This window comes from Balearica regulorum, chromosome 13, assembly GCF_011004875.1.
Source record: "Balearica regulorum gibbericeps isolate bBalReg1 chromosome 13, bBalReg1.pri, whole genome shotgun sequence".
Taxonomy (NCBI): domain Eukaryota; kingdom Metazoa; phylum Chordata; class Aves; order Gruiformes; family Gruidae; genus Balearica; species Balearica regulorum.
Window position 1 is genome coordinate 22,636,691 of NC_046196.1, and position 17,701 is coordinate 22,654,391.

The following is a 17,701-nucleotide window of genomic DNA, read 5'->3' on the forward strand; positions in this document are numbered from 1 at the left end:
GCTGCCAGGAAAGGTGCCACTGCCTAATCTACTGCCCAAGTACGCAAAACAAAAGATCGAGATAAAGAATTGCATTTGGTAGCTCGCTCCACAGCTTCATATTTTCTCCGTAAAAGAAAGAACGCTTGCTCCGCAGAAATATTTTTTACAGCGAGAGCGGTAAACAGTTTTCAGGATTCTGACATTTTACATTAATATAAAAATATTCAAGGGCTCAAGGAAATCCTCCCGAGCCTTTCTGAGCTGCCAGGAGGTCCCAGAGCACCATGCCATCTTGTCCCCTGCCTCCCAAAAGCCAACCCGCACCATCCCGCTGTAGCCAAGCCCTCGTTTTGCAAGTCATACGAGTACCAGGAGGATCCCCCGGCACCCGGGACGCGCCGTTACAAACTTGTCACGGCCCCGGACAGGGCGGGCTCGGGGTGCCCGACCCCTGCACCCCCCCCCCCCCGCCCCGTTTCGTTCCAAGTTTTGCCGCTTTCTTTCGCGAACTCCTAACTTCGCACCCCAGCCCAGCTCTCACCAGCTCCGGGGCTTCCATCCATGCGCAGCGCCGGGAGCACCCGGGCGGGCACAAGGCAAGCGGGGCCGGGCCGGGCCGTGGCCACCCCGCCTGGTTCCGCTGGTTGCCCCCCCCCAGCCCCCGGGGGGGTTACGGGTGACCCCGGCGAGGCGGCGCGTTCCCCCGAAGCCAGGGCAGCACCCGCGGGCCGCTGCCTCAGGCCGGCCCCGCACCCGGGCAGCCCCCCGGCCCTCCCCCCGAGCCGGGACCCTGCCCCGGCGGCACGCCTGGCTCCCGGGGAAGCGGAGGGTGGGGTCGGGGTGAGCACCGCGCCCTCCCCTGCGCGACCCAAGGCCCCGGGCGCAGCGGGCCCGCCACCGCCGCCGGAGCCCAGCCTCGGCGCTGTCCCCTTCCCCTCAGCACCAGCCCGGTGCCCGTCCCGCTCCGCCCCGGCCCCGCGCCACCCGCCCGCCCCTCCGGGCGCTGCCCGATGGCGGTGCCCGCCCCGCCTATGCCCTGCCTTACCTCCCGCCAGCAGCCCCGGGACCGCCGCGGGGCCCGCACCCCCCCCCGCCCCGGCGGCGCCGCTCCTTTGTGCCGCGGCGGCGCCCGGCGGAAAGATGGAGGCCACACACCGACCGGCCCCGCCCCGCCCCGCCTGGCCCCGCCCCCCGCCGTCTCCCGGGCGACCCGCCCCGCCCCCGGCCTCGGCCCCGGCCCGAGCGCTTCGCCCAATCGCGGCGCGGGGCCGCCCTGACGTCGCCTGGCAGCCAACTCTCTCGCGCGCCTGTCATGCGCGCGGCCGTTCCGCGCGCTCCTCTGCCTTCCGTAAGAGCAGCGGGGATTGGCTGTTGGGGGGGGGGAAGGGTCGCCTAAAGGAAGAGCTCACTCGGTTGGCGCTTGCGAGCGGAAGGGGCGGGGCGATCGGTGCGGCGAACGAACCGGGGCGGGCCTGCGAGAGGGATCAATGGCGGCGCTCTGGGCCGGGCTGCGCTTCTCGCTGTGACGGGCCGGCGGCCGCGGTACGTGCTGCTGGCGGCGGTGGCCTGAGCCCCGCGGGGCGCGGAGGTCTGCGGCGGGGCTCGGGGGCTCGGCGGGGAAGAGCGGCCGTGGCTGCGGTGCGGGGCCCTTCGCGTGTAGCGGCGGAGAGGCCCGGGCCCTGTGAGCGCGGCGGGCCGGGCCGGAGGCCGCACCGCGGGGGGGGGGGGCCGCTCCCGGAGCCAGTAGGTGAGGGAGGGCAGAGAGACGGGGTGGCGGGGAGGGCGAGGGCTCGGCGGCGCGGGCTGGGAGCAGGCCCCGGCCCAGCCCGGTGCCCGGGAGGCTCAGCCGCTCCGAGCGCACTCGGGCACCGTCAGTAGCGGGTACCGGCTGCCGGTGGCGGGTTTCAGCCTGACCCCGCCGTGGTGGGGAGCGGCTCTTCGCCTCCGGCTGCGGGGAGGCTCCAGGCCCGGTGCGCAGCGCTTCACCGGCCGTGCCGCAGAGGCGCGGGAGTGCGGCCCCAGCTTATAGCGGCGCTGGGTGGAGGGGCCGTCGCTTAACGGAGGTTTGGGCGTGCTGGGAGCTGCGCGCCGGTACCGAAGGCGTCGTCGCTGCTCTAGATCCCCTTCCAGCCTAGGGAAGGGCTGGGGAGATTTATTTTTCTGGTCCTGAGAATGTTACCAGCTGGTCGTACCAAAAGGCGCCGTTTACAGCTGTGACGTGCTGCTGCCACTTACGGTGACGGCGGCGTATCACTCACTGGCATGACAAAAAATAGGTGAACAGGGGGCTGCTTCCAATCGCATGTGTTTTGTCTGGCCTGGAAGATTTTGTGTGTGTTTGAGGGCAAAGACTACAGCAAGATTAACCAATTTTCTAAGTGCAAATGTACTTAAATGCAATGCTGCTTGACTTTTATTCCCGCCCCCGCTTTTGTACGCGTTTTGGATGCAGTTGTCAGTAAAGTTGTTATTTGCTGAAATGCGTTTCATCAGACACCAGTCTCCAGGATTGTAGGGAAAAGTCTGTAGCTGCACGTTAAGTCATAATTAAACCTTAATCCACTTCAGGTATCTTAAAATACATTGTCTGAGTGAGCTGGGTGGACCAGAAGGCAGGTGGTTTGCAGTTGAAAGCTTTAGTGATCCTGCGCCCTTGCTGAATCCCTCTCTCTGTTTTTATGACTGTCACCGTTGCGTTGGAACTTTTTGTTTCCTCTCTAAATGGACAGGTTGCAATGACACAGGTGGAGAACCAGGTTATCTTGTTTATGAAGCAGCTGGGTTGGAAGGCTGGCCTTGTGATTATACCTGTATTCAGGAGGGAGACACAGTTTTCATCTTCTCCATAGGTTTCCAGCTCGAACCACCTTCAGAAATGACGCTCTAAAAGGCAGGTGTTCGGCGCTTTCTGGAAAGCAGACTCCTCTTAGGGTGGATTTCTGTTAAATACTAAAAAAGAAACAAAGAAAAGAAAAATTAAAAAAAAAAAAAAGATAAAATCTCTAGCCCTTGGTCTACCCTTTCTTTCCCCACTTCTTAAGAGAATCCTTTTCTCTTGTCTTCTCTTGATAATTCCCACCTTAAGAATGCATCCTACTATAACAAAGATTTGTCCAGTGCTCTGAGCTGGATTTCTCCGAAGACCTCTGTTTGTCATTTGTATTACAAACAATACCCCACAAAAGCGTTAGCTTTTGTAAGAATTTCAGGACTCTGCTTCCTGCAGGAGTGGTTCCTTCTGTTATTTGGGTTACTGCATCCCTTCCTCCTCCCTTGCTGAAGTTATACCAAGGAAATAAGAAGAAACTAGAAAAAAGCATGAGGTTACCATGACTTTAAATGGATAGCTGTCGATGGTGTGTTTGTTGTACTTGTGTATACCTGCTTGATGTAAGAAACAAAAATAGGCATTAATGCCTCGTTCTCTAGTATGGAGCTGGCAGAATAAACCTTGAAAGAAGCCAGATAAGACTAGCACAAGCAGTTGTTTTATCCTGGGCTTACAGGTGTCAAGACCAGGAGTTGCCTTCTTAGGATGACACCTTGGAGCATCTCCACCCTGCACCTAGTATTGAAATGTGTACCGGGCCAGTACTCAAATATTCGGCTCTCTTGAAGCAGAGGGCGGGTGCACTGTGTGAGGAGGGGCTGCTCCTGTTTTCTAATCCCAGCCCTGTTTTAGCCCAAGGGAATTCTCCCTTTCACTCACCTTTTGAACTGACAGACAGCCCCCCAGCATAGTCTGTCCAAGCCTAGATCTCCCCAGAGCTGCAAAGAGGTGCAGGATGCTTTTGAAGGTTAGAGAGATTAGTTTCTGAAATATTACTGTTAAGCACTTACAAAAAGATGTATTAAAATCATTGAAAATGGGCAAGCTTTCTCAAGACTTCACAGGATGGGTGAAAAGAACCTGGGTAAGGTGAAGGCAAAGTGTCAAATCCTCCTATCTCCAGAGCAGAGAGCTGTAAGAACTGAAATAAAAGGATGTCAGAATAGGTGTGGGGTTTTTTTAAAAATGTATTTTTATTTATTTAATTATTTAAGCAAGGTAAATCTAGTGCGGTGGAGAAAATTCCGTTAAAATATGACTCTTAGAAAACGAGCCTGAGGCAAACAAACAATAGGGAAGACATAATTATGAAAAAGAGTAAAGAACGAGTAATAGATGCTGCTGTTAGTCTTGAGAGTTACGGAGTGAGTAGGTATCTCAATTAGTACTTGCTGTGTAGTGGTCTTTAGAGAACTGAAGTTATAAGTGCTGTGGGTCTGTTTTTCAGGATGTGTAGTAATGTCTCATGCACTGACAAGTGAAATCAGGCCCCTGATGTCTTTCATATTGTGTTTTTAGGACGGGCTGTTCCACGATGGATGGGGGAGATGGTACTGCTGACCTTGTGATTAACAAGAGGTTTGTGTCTGAATCGGAGCTAGAGGAGCGACGAAAGAGAAGGCAAGAGGAATGGGAAAAGGTCCGAAAACCTGAGGATCCAGAAGGTATGGGATGATTATAGGAAAGAGACTGGACAATGTTTCACTTTCATGGAAAACAGAACTAAAAAGTAGTAGCTTGTATTCTGCAAGTTCAAAAGGTTTTTACATGAAGGAACTAAGAACTGTTGGATATTTAGTATTTCTAACATGTGGTCTCATTTCCTGATTTGTTCCTTCCTTTCAGAATGCCCGGAGGAGGCATATGACCCACGTTCGTTGTATGAAAGACTTCAGGAACAGAGAGAAAAGAAGCAGCAGGAGTTTGAGGAGCAATTCAAATTCAGTAAGCACCAATGGTTACTATTTTGAACCGAAACCCAGCAAAGTGTCGTGTGCAACAGCTGTATACAACATCTGGCGAAGGGACATATCTGTGTGTCTTGTCTGCCTCTCTGAGAGATAAACAAACTTCAGAAAAGTATTATTGAAATCTTGTCTTTTTCAAGGATGGTAGATGTTCCCGCAGAGAGCGTATTGTTGTGGGCACCGAGACAGTGCTGCACACATGTGAAACTCAAAGTTGCTTGCAGTTAAAGCTGAATTCCTGTAAAGTGTGGAATACTAGGCCTATTTTGCATGTTAAATAAAAAAAAAACCCTGATACCAATCCATGGAAAAGTGGAAATGTCACATGGTTTTGTGGCTCTTGAACTCGTGGTTTAACACAAGACCATCCTATCTGAATCAATAAAAAGAAATCCCGTTCTATCAGCTGTGACATTTCCAAGCTGTAATTAATTGACACAAAAATGATTTGAGGCTCAAGATTACTATTTGGAAGAAGTAAACATACAGGAGTTGATTCAAAAAGTAGATACTTAGCTCTTCTAATGAGATGGAAACCTAATTTCTACTGACATTTGAATTTCTGGTTTTATAGAAAAATCCTTTGCATTGTATCAACCTGTATATGTGCTGCTGAGTGCAAAGATGATAATGAGAACTAGAAAATTATTAGTCAGCCATTTTGGGAAAAAGGGAGCTATGGGCTCTATCTAAAGAGAAGTGAGGATGATACTGTGGGACTCCATTTTAAGGTGGGTTCTGATCAATTTTGGTTCTTTAGCTGGAAGCCTCACCCTCAGACTGTTGCATTCTTTAAGCTTCAGTTCACGTAACTCAATTCTGTCTAGAAACACGCAACAAAACTATGTTTTACTTTTAACTATGGCACGATCTTTGAGTTCCGTTAGATAACAGCTCCCTGCCCTGCAGATGCTATCGCGTGTGTTGCTGTTTGCCATGATTGCTTTTCCCGTTTTGTAGTACGTTGTCTTAGAATCGTTCCTGTAGCCAAATTTCTTTGGGAGCAGGTAAGTGGGAGGAACTGACTAACTAAAGATCAGTCTTGGGTGGGCTGTGGACCGCTAGTTTACCTCATCAAAGTTCAACCTAATTTGACACTTGTGACAAGATTTGTCCCTTAGTATGCTTGAATTTGCCTTAAAATGTTGGTAAGTATTTTTTAATATCCATGGGAATTTTGGAGGAGTAGAAAGCGAGGTTAGTGCGTTGTCATTCTGATCAGTCAGAACTGATGATGGGACTTGTGAAGAATTGCGTTTGCATAAGCACACAAACTTAGTTACTCTAAAGCTTTTGTGTAGATAAAAAACAGTATACAGACTAGCAGTTCTTTTTTCTGCTGGGTTATTCAGCATTGCAAGAATGTCTTCTTCTTCAAAGTAAAATAACTTTAGTAGAATGTTATAGCATTTAAAATGAAAAATAATACTAGTATTCTCTAAAATGCAACTTTAAGAATTTTCTTTCTGAACGATTTTGGTAACCAAGCTAAGGATAAGTGGAAGCTATTTTCTGTCTCTTAAATTTCGCTTGTATTTTTAGTGCTGAAAAGTGGAAAGTACAGATAGCAACATTAATGCGTTAGTCTCCATCTGTACCTACAGGATTTTTTCCAGCTGGAGAGTTTCCAGTTTACTTCAGTAAACTTCTGATCCGAGTCATCTTTGGTGATGAGACTAAGCAACTCTTGTCCAGGTAGCCACCAGAAAAGTGACTGCTGTTAACCCAGATGGGAAAGGCTTCTAATAACTGTCTACATTGTTACCCTTGCTGCCTTATATTAGATCTGCAACATCTTCCCTTGAGTTCAGGAAACTTGTAAACCAAGTACTGGAGTGAGAAGCATCGCTGAGAGGGAGTAACCGAGAAGTAAACCAACTGCTGCTTTTGAGGCAATCCTTGTGGGGTAACAGAGACTGCTAACCTGGAGCACAAAACCTACTGCCGACGGTTTAGTAGGGAATCCCAGTAATGTCAGCCGTAAGGATCTCTACGGCCGCTTCTCTTAGTTTGCGGATCAGGCGGGTGGAGAATGAAATTAATTCATGTCACTCGCTTCAAGAAGTGTCCACAGTTTCACTGCTTTTGCTGGCTGTTCAAGGGGGCCTTCAGCACTAGTAGTGAATGCTACAAGTTACTGTTTAAAGATTTACGAATGAGCTCTGCTTTCTTGTAGTTGGAAAGGGTAGGGCTCAGCCTTTAAAAAGTTATCTCAAATAATAATTGATTTCTGGAGCTTTTTGGTTAGATAGAAGCTTGCCAATTATCATTGTGAATGGGTTGCTCAGCTTGCCATTAAAGTGAGTAGGACTTGACTATGTGGGTGAAGACTTTAAAAAAAAAAAAAAAGGCCACCTCATGTAAAAGCCTAAAAAATCCTCTTAGGGAGTTAAACTCTAATGAAGACTAAAGGTGATGTTTGGGTTAAGATTTCTGAGGATGACTATGAACAGCAAGTCTTGATCATCCTAAAAAAAAAAAACCTTACCTTTCTAAATAAAACATTTGATTGAGAGACATTGAACATAGCAGAACAGAAAATAAAATACCTTCCTACTGTACTGGTGTGTACTTTCCTTAAAGTAGGGTAGCATGTTTAGAAATAATTTTATTTGGAAGTTAAGAATTGTCTTGCTTCTACTTTTCCTTTTTTTTTTTTTTAAACAGATGTTAATCTCAGATAAGTTACTAATTGTTTGCTTTAAGAAAATGTGCTTCCTATTTTGAGGCAAGATTTATGGGGAGAAGTAATGTCGTTTTTTTCCAGTTATTGCTTGGTTTCAGAGCAGATTCTGAAGAGACAGGCTTAAACTTGGTACCTGAAACTGAAACAACAAATATGTCAGATATATATGTGGATATATAGTATCACAAATATATCTGGTTATTCCTTGTTTTGTGTAACCTGTTCCAAATGGCATTTCAGAACTGCAGAAAAACTGCTTGGTCGATTCTCCGTAATTATACCAGCAAGTCCAATAGCATTTCATGGCTTCCCATGAATTGTGTCTTGCTTTCCTCTGTAGTAATAGCGTTGTGTTCAAACTGTGTTACTTTGTTGTAGTTTGTGTGCTTGAGTGTGTAAGACTTTCGGCTTGTTAGCATCCGGTATCATTAACTGGGAAGTATTTTCACTCCTTCATTACGGAATCTAGCAGACAGCTTGTGGAGTTTGCTTTGTACCCTTTACTCGGCACATCAGCGTGACTGCTGGAGTTCACTCAGTCACCCAGGGCTCTACTCCCGACGTTCCCAGTGACTCCGTGCACGCTGTTCTACCTCGGCAGTATTAGAAGTGTCATACATTAGATGTGGGCGCTTGCCTGTGTCTGTGGGGCAGTTTGAAATCACCATTCTCTCAGAACATTTTCTGGTGAAGTAATACAAAATAAGTGGCTACTCCTTGAGTGGTTTTAGCTTATCAGTGTGCGTTCTTTTCCATTCAGAAAATATGGTAAGAGGCTTAGATGAAGATGAGACGCATTTCCTTGATGAGGTTTCTCGGCAGCAAGAGCTACTAGAAAAGCAACGAAGAGAAGAAGAGCTGAAAGAACTAAATGAATACAGAATATCCTTTATATTAAAATGGCTGGTGGTTATGTAGAGGAGGTTAAGAGACTGGACATGTAGCTGCTACTGGCACTCTTTCTGTAAAGCTGCTTTACAGAACATGTGCAGTGGTAGCTTTTAATGTTGTTATTGGATCTCCCACTGTGATGTCTGATTTCTTCCTCCAACCCCACGTCTTCAGTATTTTTCTTTCCTTCTCCCCTTCCCCATTGTTTGGGGTTTTTTTTGAGTTGGGTTTGGAGTAGGGTTTTTTCTGTTATTGAGGGCATGAAATACCATAGCTAAAAAGAGAAAGAGAACATAAAAGAAAAACAACCTTTTACTTCTAATCTTTTGCCTTTGTCCTCTATTGGAAAGTAAATGTTGTTGTTTGGTTTTTAACTGTAAATTTACTGGCTTTAATGTACCTGTTCGAAATAATGTTTGAATTGTTCTCTCTGTTATTCTTGAATTATTAGCTGCTTTCTTCCTTGCTGATAACTGCAGGATGAGAAATTCAGTCAACCAGCTGTGCAGATGTGCTGACATTCTCCTGGGAAGTCAGTGCCCATGGGAACGCAGCTGCTGGGGGTAATGCAGACTCTTAGGCAGAACTAAGAGCAGGACAGTTTGGCTTTGCTGTTGAACACCAACTCTTCATGAAGATGTGCTAGAAAATGATGTAGGATGCTTTTTCTCTCTAATTGTTGCCAGTCAAGGGAGGCTGGAATGATTTGAGGATTTTGGTGCTTAGCTAAACGTTGGGGTTTTTTGAGGTTTACTGAATCTGTGCAAAATCTGATGGTTTCTTTGCCTCCTAATGAAAACCATTGCTGTTAAGTCATCAATCAACAAAGCACAAGTTCTCAAGGATGCTTTAGTATAAATGAAAGAGTTTGTGGACACAAGGAGGTGACCAAAACCAGTCAGCAAATAAAGCTGAATAGCACTAATGCCACAAAGATCTGCATTACCTTGTGTTAGTTAATGATTTACAACTTACAGTGTGTCTTCTGTGAAGAGCATCTAAGTTATCTGAGTAATGCGTTTATGAAAAAGCAATACTGATGCATTATTTATTTTTACTTCAGAATTAGGCTGTAGTTGGCTGATGGATTTGGAATATTTTTCAGATCTGTTGGATATAATAATAGGATGTTCGTGGGATATATTTAGCTTTTGTGAGTGGGATATATTTAGTTTTTGTGATGGTTGCTTGTGGGTCTGGCTGATGCAGGGATGTGCAGTATAAGATTGTGCTGTGGAAGCAGCTGACAGCTCTAGTTAGGTCACATACGCCAGGGATGAACCATACTTGCCCGGAGGGACTCTTACATTGTCTTGAATTAGCCACGCAACACCCTGATCTCTGAATTTACCGATCTGGGCTTCTGCAAGTCATACAGGCACATCTAACATCACGCTTTGCAGTCTTAGTCTGGCTCTGTATCTGAAGTTTTGCTGTAAATTAAACTATAGAACTTATTGCTGATGAGGTGGAGTGAAAATGTTTTATAGTCACCTCATCTCACGAAAAACTGAGAAGTTCTGCCCATTTCAGTTCCTTTTTTTAATTGAGGTTTTCTTATTTATTTAACCATAATATTTCAAGCAACCTCAGAGTAACTTGTAGAATCGCTCATCTGTGTTTGAAATTTTTGGTGATATTCTTTTAAAATTCAAGGACTGTTTTTTGCATTTGCGTGTTGTTACTAATGGTTTATTGCTACAGTGACAAAAAACAATGGGTACTAGGTAAACATGCTGGATCTATAGGTACTGAATCAAGTGCTTTTCCAAACTAATGAGAGGAATGTCAACCCAGTGAGTTTGATTATTTGGTCTTTTTCCTGCTATAACATCCAATTTAATCTACCCAGAGGCATTAATTTCATGGTAAAACCTATGTCAATATTCAAGTACAGAGCTTTTTTTTCTTTTTTCATTTTTTAGGCTGAACAATCATGAAAACATGTATCTTGAGGATAAACATGCCTTGGAATATTTTAATGTGCTCTTGTGCGTAAGAAATTCCTATGCATGGATGCATAGGAATTTTACTTCCTCCTACATGAACAACTAGTTTCTTTTGCTCCTCACCCTACCCAGACCCCGCTGCTGTGACAGTGATTAAAGATTTACAGATAGTTTTTTTTAAGCCAGTTCTGAGAAGTGTTCAAGAGCAACATTCTCTTCTCTTAAATCCTATGTAAATGTATGACAAGTCCCCCCTCCAAGGAGCAGGCTTTCCTGCAGGACAGCTTTTTTAATGCTGTTGACATTTAAGATTGAGAGGTTTATTTCTAATACAGTCTTCCTGAGAGGGGACACTTCCTGGCTAGGAATAGCATTACATTTGCTAATGACAGCTGTACACATAAAACCTGTTTAAAAACGTGCTCTGTCTCTGGTAGTTGAGGAGTGTTAGGAGACTGGCATCCTGGGTGGCACTGAAAAGCCTGTCATTTGGTATCTCCTTAAAGAAAAGTGCTGTATTCCTCAGCCAGGCTTTTGTAGTGTGGTATTAGAATATAACAAGGTAACCTAAATGAACCTAAATTGTACACAAGTGTGTGAAATCGTGTGTTGCGACATCAGAGTGTGTTCAACACAACGAGCTTTCTGGTTGCTTCTGATAGCCACAGGATGGCACTCCTGTGCCATCCTAAAAAATAAATAGGCTTGAACAGTCTGGTTTTGGCTGAGAAGACTTTCAGTTGAGGTAGGGAGCAGCCTGGGTTACTGCTGTATCCTTGATGAAAATCATATAGGCATGGCATCTGAGCACTCCTAATTGTAAAGTGATTGGAGACTTTGAGTGTGTCACTTCAAAGGAAGGTGTAAGAGGTTTTGATTTGGAGGTGTTCAGAGGGGAAAAACCCCTATGACTCCAAAGATACTGTCCATTAATGTGAAATTCACTATCCACTAGTTATCTGCAATAACTGTGAGCCTGTGAAGCTGCAGCTTGAGGTTGTGTCTCCTGATCAGTGGAGTTGTAGTCAGAGAGAAGCTGCTAGAAAGCTAGATTTAGGTTTATAAACAAATACCCTTTTAAATTGGGTTGATTTGCCTTTGCTATGTGCAGTTTAATAGTTTTGCAGAAGCTTTTGTGACCCCACTGGCACCTCATTAACAAACAGGATCTCTGGTGGACCTCGCTTCATCAGGTACAGCTGGACATTAACCGTTACCAGGGACAGGACTAGATCCTGCCACAGCAGGAGATGGTTTAGTCTGTGTGCAGAGTGTGTGTGTGTGTCTTAATAACAGACCAAGCTCCTCCTTATCCTGTCTGAGAACCTGCTTAAGCTTCTCCACCTCATTAAAGGTTTCAGCTGCCTCCCACCTTGCTAATAGTGTTTTAAGCTATGTAGTTTTTCTGTGTAGTTGCAGTCTTTTTGGGTGAATGTTGGACCCCAGTCAGGTCTGTCTCCTCTTGGGGCTGGTGTTCAAACCAGCAGTAATAGCCTTGTGGCCCTTACAAAGAGGTGAGCTGAAAAGTTAGAGCGATAAATACTAAAACAGAAAATTGAACTGTTTTGCTCTAGTAGGCGGCTGAAGCCTGCTGGGCTCAGCAAAAAGGAGGGTTTGAGGAGTGGAAGTGAGCCCACGTACTGCTACTTGGTTTTTTGGTAAGGATTAGGGGTTGAAACAGCAAATTTGTATTACAAATGTGTCGATCCCCGTAGAAGGGGGAAAGTACTGCATTGCCTTTTTCCTTTTGGTTTTGGGTTTCATCCAGTTTGACCTTTTACCTTTCAAAGACCTTCAGAAAAAGGCAGGACGATGGGTACGTTTATGGGTGCTGGATGTGTTGTGTGTTGTGCCTTTCTGACTTCAGAAAAGCAGCTCCTCGTCTGCTGCCTGGATGTCTTTACAGGGAGACCTGGTATTGATACCTGAGAGCTCCGAACCCTGCGGGTGAAGTCTCTTCTGTCTTGGTCAAAGGTGCCAGCTATATGTCATTACAAATAAGTTTATTTTGATAGAATATGTGAATGAACTTTGGTCGCTGCTGTCAGCAGAGCTGGCTAAATATATCAGAGAGGAAGTGTCTGTTCTCTCCATTCCTTCCCGGTTGATCCTTAACCCTTAATTCACAGCACTCTCACCAAAGTGGGAGTCAGTATGGACCCAAAGAAGGAAACTGAGAAGAAATTGCCCATGAAGTCAGTGGAAAACAAGAACAAATTCTCTCAGGCAAAGCTGTTGGCAGGAGCTGTGAAACACAGAAGGTTAGTTTCACACCTCTATAAATTCACGAGGAACGGAACCCGGTTAGCAGTGTAAAGGGAGGCAGGCCAAAACTGCCTCCAGAGAGTGAGGCGTGAACCTTAGCCCTAAAGAAAAGAGGGGGGAGGTATAAGAAAAGACCAGCCTTGTTTTATAGGCTCTTGCAAACTGTGGGAAAAACATGAAGCAATTCAAATAGATAAGCGTGTGTAAAGTAAGTGGGTAGGCTCTTCGTTCTAGACTGCCAGGCTTGGGCAATCCTGCTCGGGGATCTAGAGGGAATCTATTTTACATCTCTATTTGTAGATATCAGTGTCACCTCACTTGTGTGATTTCATTCCAGTTTGCATAATTTACCAGCCGATTTTATCTGTGTCTAAAATGGGTTGTTTTAATTGCTACTGGGGGCAGCGTGGGGAAGACAGAGGTAACGAGACAAGAGCTTTGCATACCGATTTGATCCTGAGGGCATCAGGCAAACTCCCCTCGTTCCTCGCTGATTTGCAGCGACACATCAACACCCTGTCCATCCCGGGGAGATGGCACCTGGGTTTGTGATCAGTTTGCTATTTTGATCTCGGCGTGCAAACGCAGCTGCTGGTGTGCTGCAGGTTATGGAGGAGCGAGGCATGTGGGACCAGACTCCTTTCCCACAGATGAGTCGTCTAATACTTAAGATGATTACTGACATCTAGAAATTCAGTCCGTGTTTCTGAATCTGTCCCAGAGAACGAGAGATTATTTTAGAAGCTTATCTGGTAGGGTGATGTTTAGTTCCCAGTACAGCAGTAATTGCATGTCTGGAAACTGAAGTAAGTGCTTCCACCACCTGATGTGGGGGGGGTTGGGTAGTTGTTTGGGTTTTTGGAGGGCAGAGAAGAAGAATCCTGAACTGATACCAAGCAGCCAACAATGTGGGGGTTGTTTTCTTGTAACTACTAGCAGTTAACCCAGTAGGACACAGAGAAGGAGCTGGCATGTGCTTAATGGCAGATCTGAAGTCTGCAGATGGCATCTTTTTGAAGAGAGCATCTTAACTGACATGTCAGTGCCATCGCTGATCTGCTTTGCGGTCTTCTATTTTTGCTGTCTTATCTTTTATTGCAAACTGGCCAAAACCAAGCGTAGCGTGAGTTCAACATCTGTTCTCTGAGCTTTGTAGTTTCCTGTAAAGGATGTATTACTATTAAAGCCTCCCCACGCAGAATAACCTTTCATCTGTACTGTGTGTTCTGACAGGGACAGAAAAGAGTTAATGCATAAAAATGCTCATACTTCATCCCTTCAGTTCATCACAGCTGAAGCTGGGAAGCATTTGTTTACGTGGATGGCTTAGGATTGGGAACATGCAAGAGGGAGGAAAAGAAACTGAGCAGTGACAAGGAAGAGCTATAGAAGTTGTGAAGAGTCAGAAGGCCAAGTGACGCTCCTTTCCCCAAGCACCACTTTGAACCCAAAACTGACCCCTTTCTTTTTTCAGTTCAGACACTACGGCTATGTGTGAATGGCTGTAAAACCTACTGGGCTTCTTACTGGGTGCAAGATTTCTAGATATTTTAGAACAGGCTCTCTAGGTGCTCGAAGGAGGGGAAGGAAACCCTGGAAGGGGAAAGACACCAATGTTGCGCCATCAGGCGTGGTAATCATCCACATGTGCAAGCCTGGTGGTGTGTGGGGTGGCTGAAGCTCGGGCAGTTGTTCCTGGTGCTCTGCGGGGTGCTTCCAGCTGAGGAGGCAGGTCGGGGTTACTGTGTAAGAGGTCTGACCTGCACTGCCAGAGGCATGTTTCCGTTTCCCAGGTTAACGGGTGATACTTGCAGTGTAGGTGTTGATCTTTTCCAGGATCCTGTATGTCCCCGAGGAGCCCCAGTTAACAGCAGTCAGAAGTGCTGATGGTCATCAGGGGACCCTGCCGACATTCACTGTAGCATTTGGGGCAAAGATGTGACTCTAATTTCACAGTAATTAGGTGGTTGCTTATGAGGAACAAGACACTTTCTTATTTTTTCCACAGTTCAGATGGTGGTAACAGTGTGAAGAGGTTGAAACTAGACACTGATCATGACGAAAAGAATCAAGGTATGTCCTGATTTCTGCGTGTGGGAAGCAGTCTGTCTCTCACCTGAACAGCAACTGACTTGCTGTTCAGTCTGATAGAGGATTTGCTTTTCTGCTCCTCCATTATGCAAGACAGCACAGACTGCGGTCACTGTGTTCTCTTAAAACAGCAGAAATGGTAACTATAGGCGCTGACAGCCTGCATAGAAAATAGAGCTGGAGGGGGCCTCTACAGGTTGTCACTCTGTTCCCTGCCTAAACTGTTCCCGACAGATGTTTGTCTAAGCTGCTCTGAAATCTCCACATATAGCGATCGTGCACCCTCCTTAGGCAGTATATTCTAATTTTACCCTTAAAGAGTTTTACCTGATAACTAATAGGAGGAGCCTCCAGAGCTGCATTTCGAGCCTAGTGCTTGTCCTGTCAAGAGGAGACGTGGCAAACTCATCATCCCTTTCCTCTTCACCGCAGCATTTGATATATTTGTATACCTCCACCCTTAGCTTTTTGTGCTGTGATCTTGTCCATCCTGAAACCAATTTGTTTTGGAAAATTATGGGGAACTAGAAGAAAAATGAAGTTGCATTTCAGTCTTAGCTGTCAGGGCTGCAATTGACTTGCTGTCAAGATACTCTGACATGAGCAGGGTGAGCTGCAATTGTGTAATGACAACCCAAGGCGCTTCCTGAATCTCCTTCTGTTCAGTTAACTTTCAGAACGCTGGAAATAATTAATTGGCCGTGGAAGATAGGAGACGTTGACTAGCAGAGCGATGGAATAAAACTTTTCCCCAACTATGCTGTTATATCACAAAAAAATATTCAATTACACAAAGCAGAGCTATTTATTCTTATTTAGTGGGTTTAGTATTTGACAAGCATCAAACTGACAACTTTAGAATAAAAATCTGTAATGCCAGCACAGAGCTGGGCTTAAGCTAGTGATGAGGAAAAAAAAAAAAAATCCCCTGAGGTAGCAAGTCCTTCCTGTCAGAATAGCTTTATTGCAGCATAAAGCTGCCTTATGCTTTAATTAAATCCTGCAATCATCGGCTGCTGATGTGGCAATAGCAGGTGAACGACACGCGGCATTTCCTGAGCTGAAGAAAAGCCCTTTCCGGTGTTCTCAATTTTGACTGGGGTACCTTTCTTCCAGAAAAACCATCCTGCGTTCCCTTGGGGAGCAGCTCAGTGGGAGGCTCCACAGTCCACTGCCCCTCAGCAGCTGTGTGCATCGGGATCCTGCCTGGCCTGGGCGCCTACTCGGGAAGCAGTGATTCGGAGTCCAGCTCGGATAGCGAAGGCACTATTAATTCCACTGGAAAGATCGTCTCTTCTGTCTTCCGTAGCAACAGTTTCTTTGATGGTCCATAACAAAATCCCTCCGTGTGTAATGTAGTGCAGAGTATCTTCCAAAGCCCTGATGGATGCTTGATGCATCCTTCTGCCCCAAATATAATCTTTCTAGCTAGCCTCTCAACTTTAATATGCTCAGATACTCCTAAAATAACTCATTATATATATATTTTTTTCCCCCCCAACTTTCCATTTCTGGGGTGCATACTGAGCCTGGAAGAACAGCTGCCGTCCTAAACCAGAAGACACACATAGTAATGTCATGAAGGTCTGAGGGTAGGGAGGAGAGAGCTTTATCTTTTAAAATTCGTATGGAAAGAAAGAATTCTGGTGATCTAAGAAGTTTATACAAGACTAACAGGCAAAAAATACTCACTTGAAGCAGTGAAGTCTTGTAGAAACAGCCATGTGTTCTGTTTTAAAATGTCATTTTTATGCTGTATTTGAGAAATGGGGGCAGAACAAAAATCAAGCAGATGGTGAAGTGTAGATTGCCATGACACTGTAAAGAAGTTTTAGTGTTACATGATTAAAGACACTCTGAATGCATTTTTTTTTATTTCGGCTTGTGCCATTCATAATTGTTCCTATTCCATTAAGCAATTTCTGCTCTACCCAACCAGCCCCTTCCTCAAACCGCCACTGGGAGAAGAACCAGCCAGCCTCCTACAAATGCAGAGGTGCTGATGGAAGACACTTGTTTTGAGTGAGTTCCGAGGAGCTGTTGCTCCCGCACCACCGCTTGACAGGTCATTCAGCTTTTCTGCGTCCGCGTCCTGAAGAGCGTGAACCCTGAGTGGGAATGCGTGGGATACCCTGCTTCAGCCAAACCTCTTTGTGCAGAAGCTGGAGGACTCCACCATCCTTTGCAGTGGTTTTTGGAGTTGTGTTGAATTTAAGAAACCTTACGTGGGTGTGTTTATGGGGTATGTGGAGCCAGGCATGAGCGAGAAGTAGGCTGTGAAAGCTGAGGGCCCGTACTTGTTGTCTGCATGCGTGCAGAGCTAATGGGAGGTCAGTGGGTTGGAACAGCTCGGCTCGGCCACTCAGAGGTGGAAATGTGTTTGCGACAGTCCCTCACAGCAGCCTTGCTCTGCGTACGTGCTCCTGAGAAAACAGCTGATGCGTGCGTACCGAAGGGCGGTTATCCGAGCGTGGGGCTGAGCGACTTGTAAGAGAGCAGCTGGGATAAAAGCAGTGCAACCTGAAGGCCTGCGGTAGGGTTCGTGTCTTAGCTTGAGTGTTGAGCTTCCCCAGAGGAAACTGGGAGAGTTATGCTCACGCTGAAGCTGTCCGTAGCCAAATACCCTTTCTGTTTGCGCAGCCCTGTTCCGCAGTCAGATCTTTGCAAACGCCCTGTGATTCCTCCCCTGTTCCCCTGGGCTGCCTGGCGCCTCTTGTGTTTGCTCCAGAGTTGCTCCTGCCTCTTCTCTAGCTCCTGTAATTATGGTGCTTGCAGGAGGAAAATAGCTAGATCTCTGCTGCCTCCCTAATGCTTTGCTTTCGATGGCTTTCATTGTACTTAGCTATGGAGTGGTGCACAAAAAATGCCTGTTTTTCTTCAAAGTTCCACTTGTAAGAGCCTTGAGCAGTTGGAGTGAGAGGTGTAGGTGTCCTTCCCTGGCTCCATGCTAGATCAATAATCTCTCTGTAGAGTCAGAACAGCCTGGTCTGGCTGTGAGCACACCGGGGCCGTTTTCCTGAGGGATATTTTGCATAACTGC

At 46.2% G+C, this 17,701-nt stretch overlaps 2 protein-coding genes across 5 annotated transcripts in view; one reads left to right on the plus strand and one right to left on the minus strand.

Moving 5' to 3' along the window:
* RSPRY1 (ring finger and SPRY domain containing 1) overlaps window positions 1–1,150 on the minus strand; it is a 39,906-nt gene extending 38,756 nt beyond the window's left edge. For 3 of the 4 annotated variants that reach the window (XM_075765213.1, XM_075765209.1, XM_075765214.1), the window contains exon 1: window positions 1,028–1,150. The gene's annotated coding sequence lies outside the window, so the exon portion shown is untranslated. Of the gene's footprint in view, window positions 1–506; window positions 733–1,027 lie in introns of those variants that run through there. The other variant, XM_075765212.1, reaches the window with a different exon arrangement.
* Window positions 1,151–1,404: 254 nt separating this feature from the next.
* Window positions 1,405–16,526, plus strand: PSME3IP1 (proteasome activator subunit 3 interacting protein 1). The gene is made up of 7 exons (XM_075765216.1): window positions 1,405–1,524; window positions 4,331–4,476; window positions 4,658–4,756; window positions 8,226–8,352; window positions 12,438–12,566; window positions 14,579–14,643; window positions 15,778–16,526. Exons 2-7 carry the CDS (start codon window positions 4,347–4,349, stop codon window positions 15,993–15,995), a joined length of 768 nt encoding a protein of 255 aa, XP_075621331.1. The 5' UTR covers window positions 1,405–1,524; window positions 4,331–4,346; the 3' UTR covers window positions 15,996–16,526.
* Window positions 16,527–17,701: the final 1,175 nt, after the last annotated feature.

Coding starts and splice junctions, on each gene's coding strand:
- PSME3IP1 (XM_075765216.1), top strand. CDS start 4,347: ATGGATGGGGGAGATGGTACTGCTGACCTTGTGATTAACAAGAGGTTT. Junction 4,477..4,657: donor AAAACCTGAGGATCCAGAAG/GTATGGGATGAT, acceptor CCTTCCTTTCAG/AATGCCCGGAGGAGGCATAT. Junction 12,567..14,578: donor GGAGCTGTGAAACACAGAAG/GTTAGTTTCACA, acceptor TTTTTTCCACAG/TTCAGATGGTGGTAACAGTG.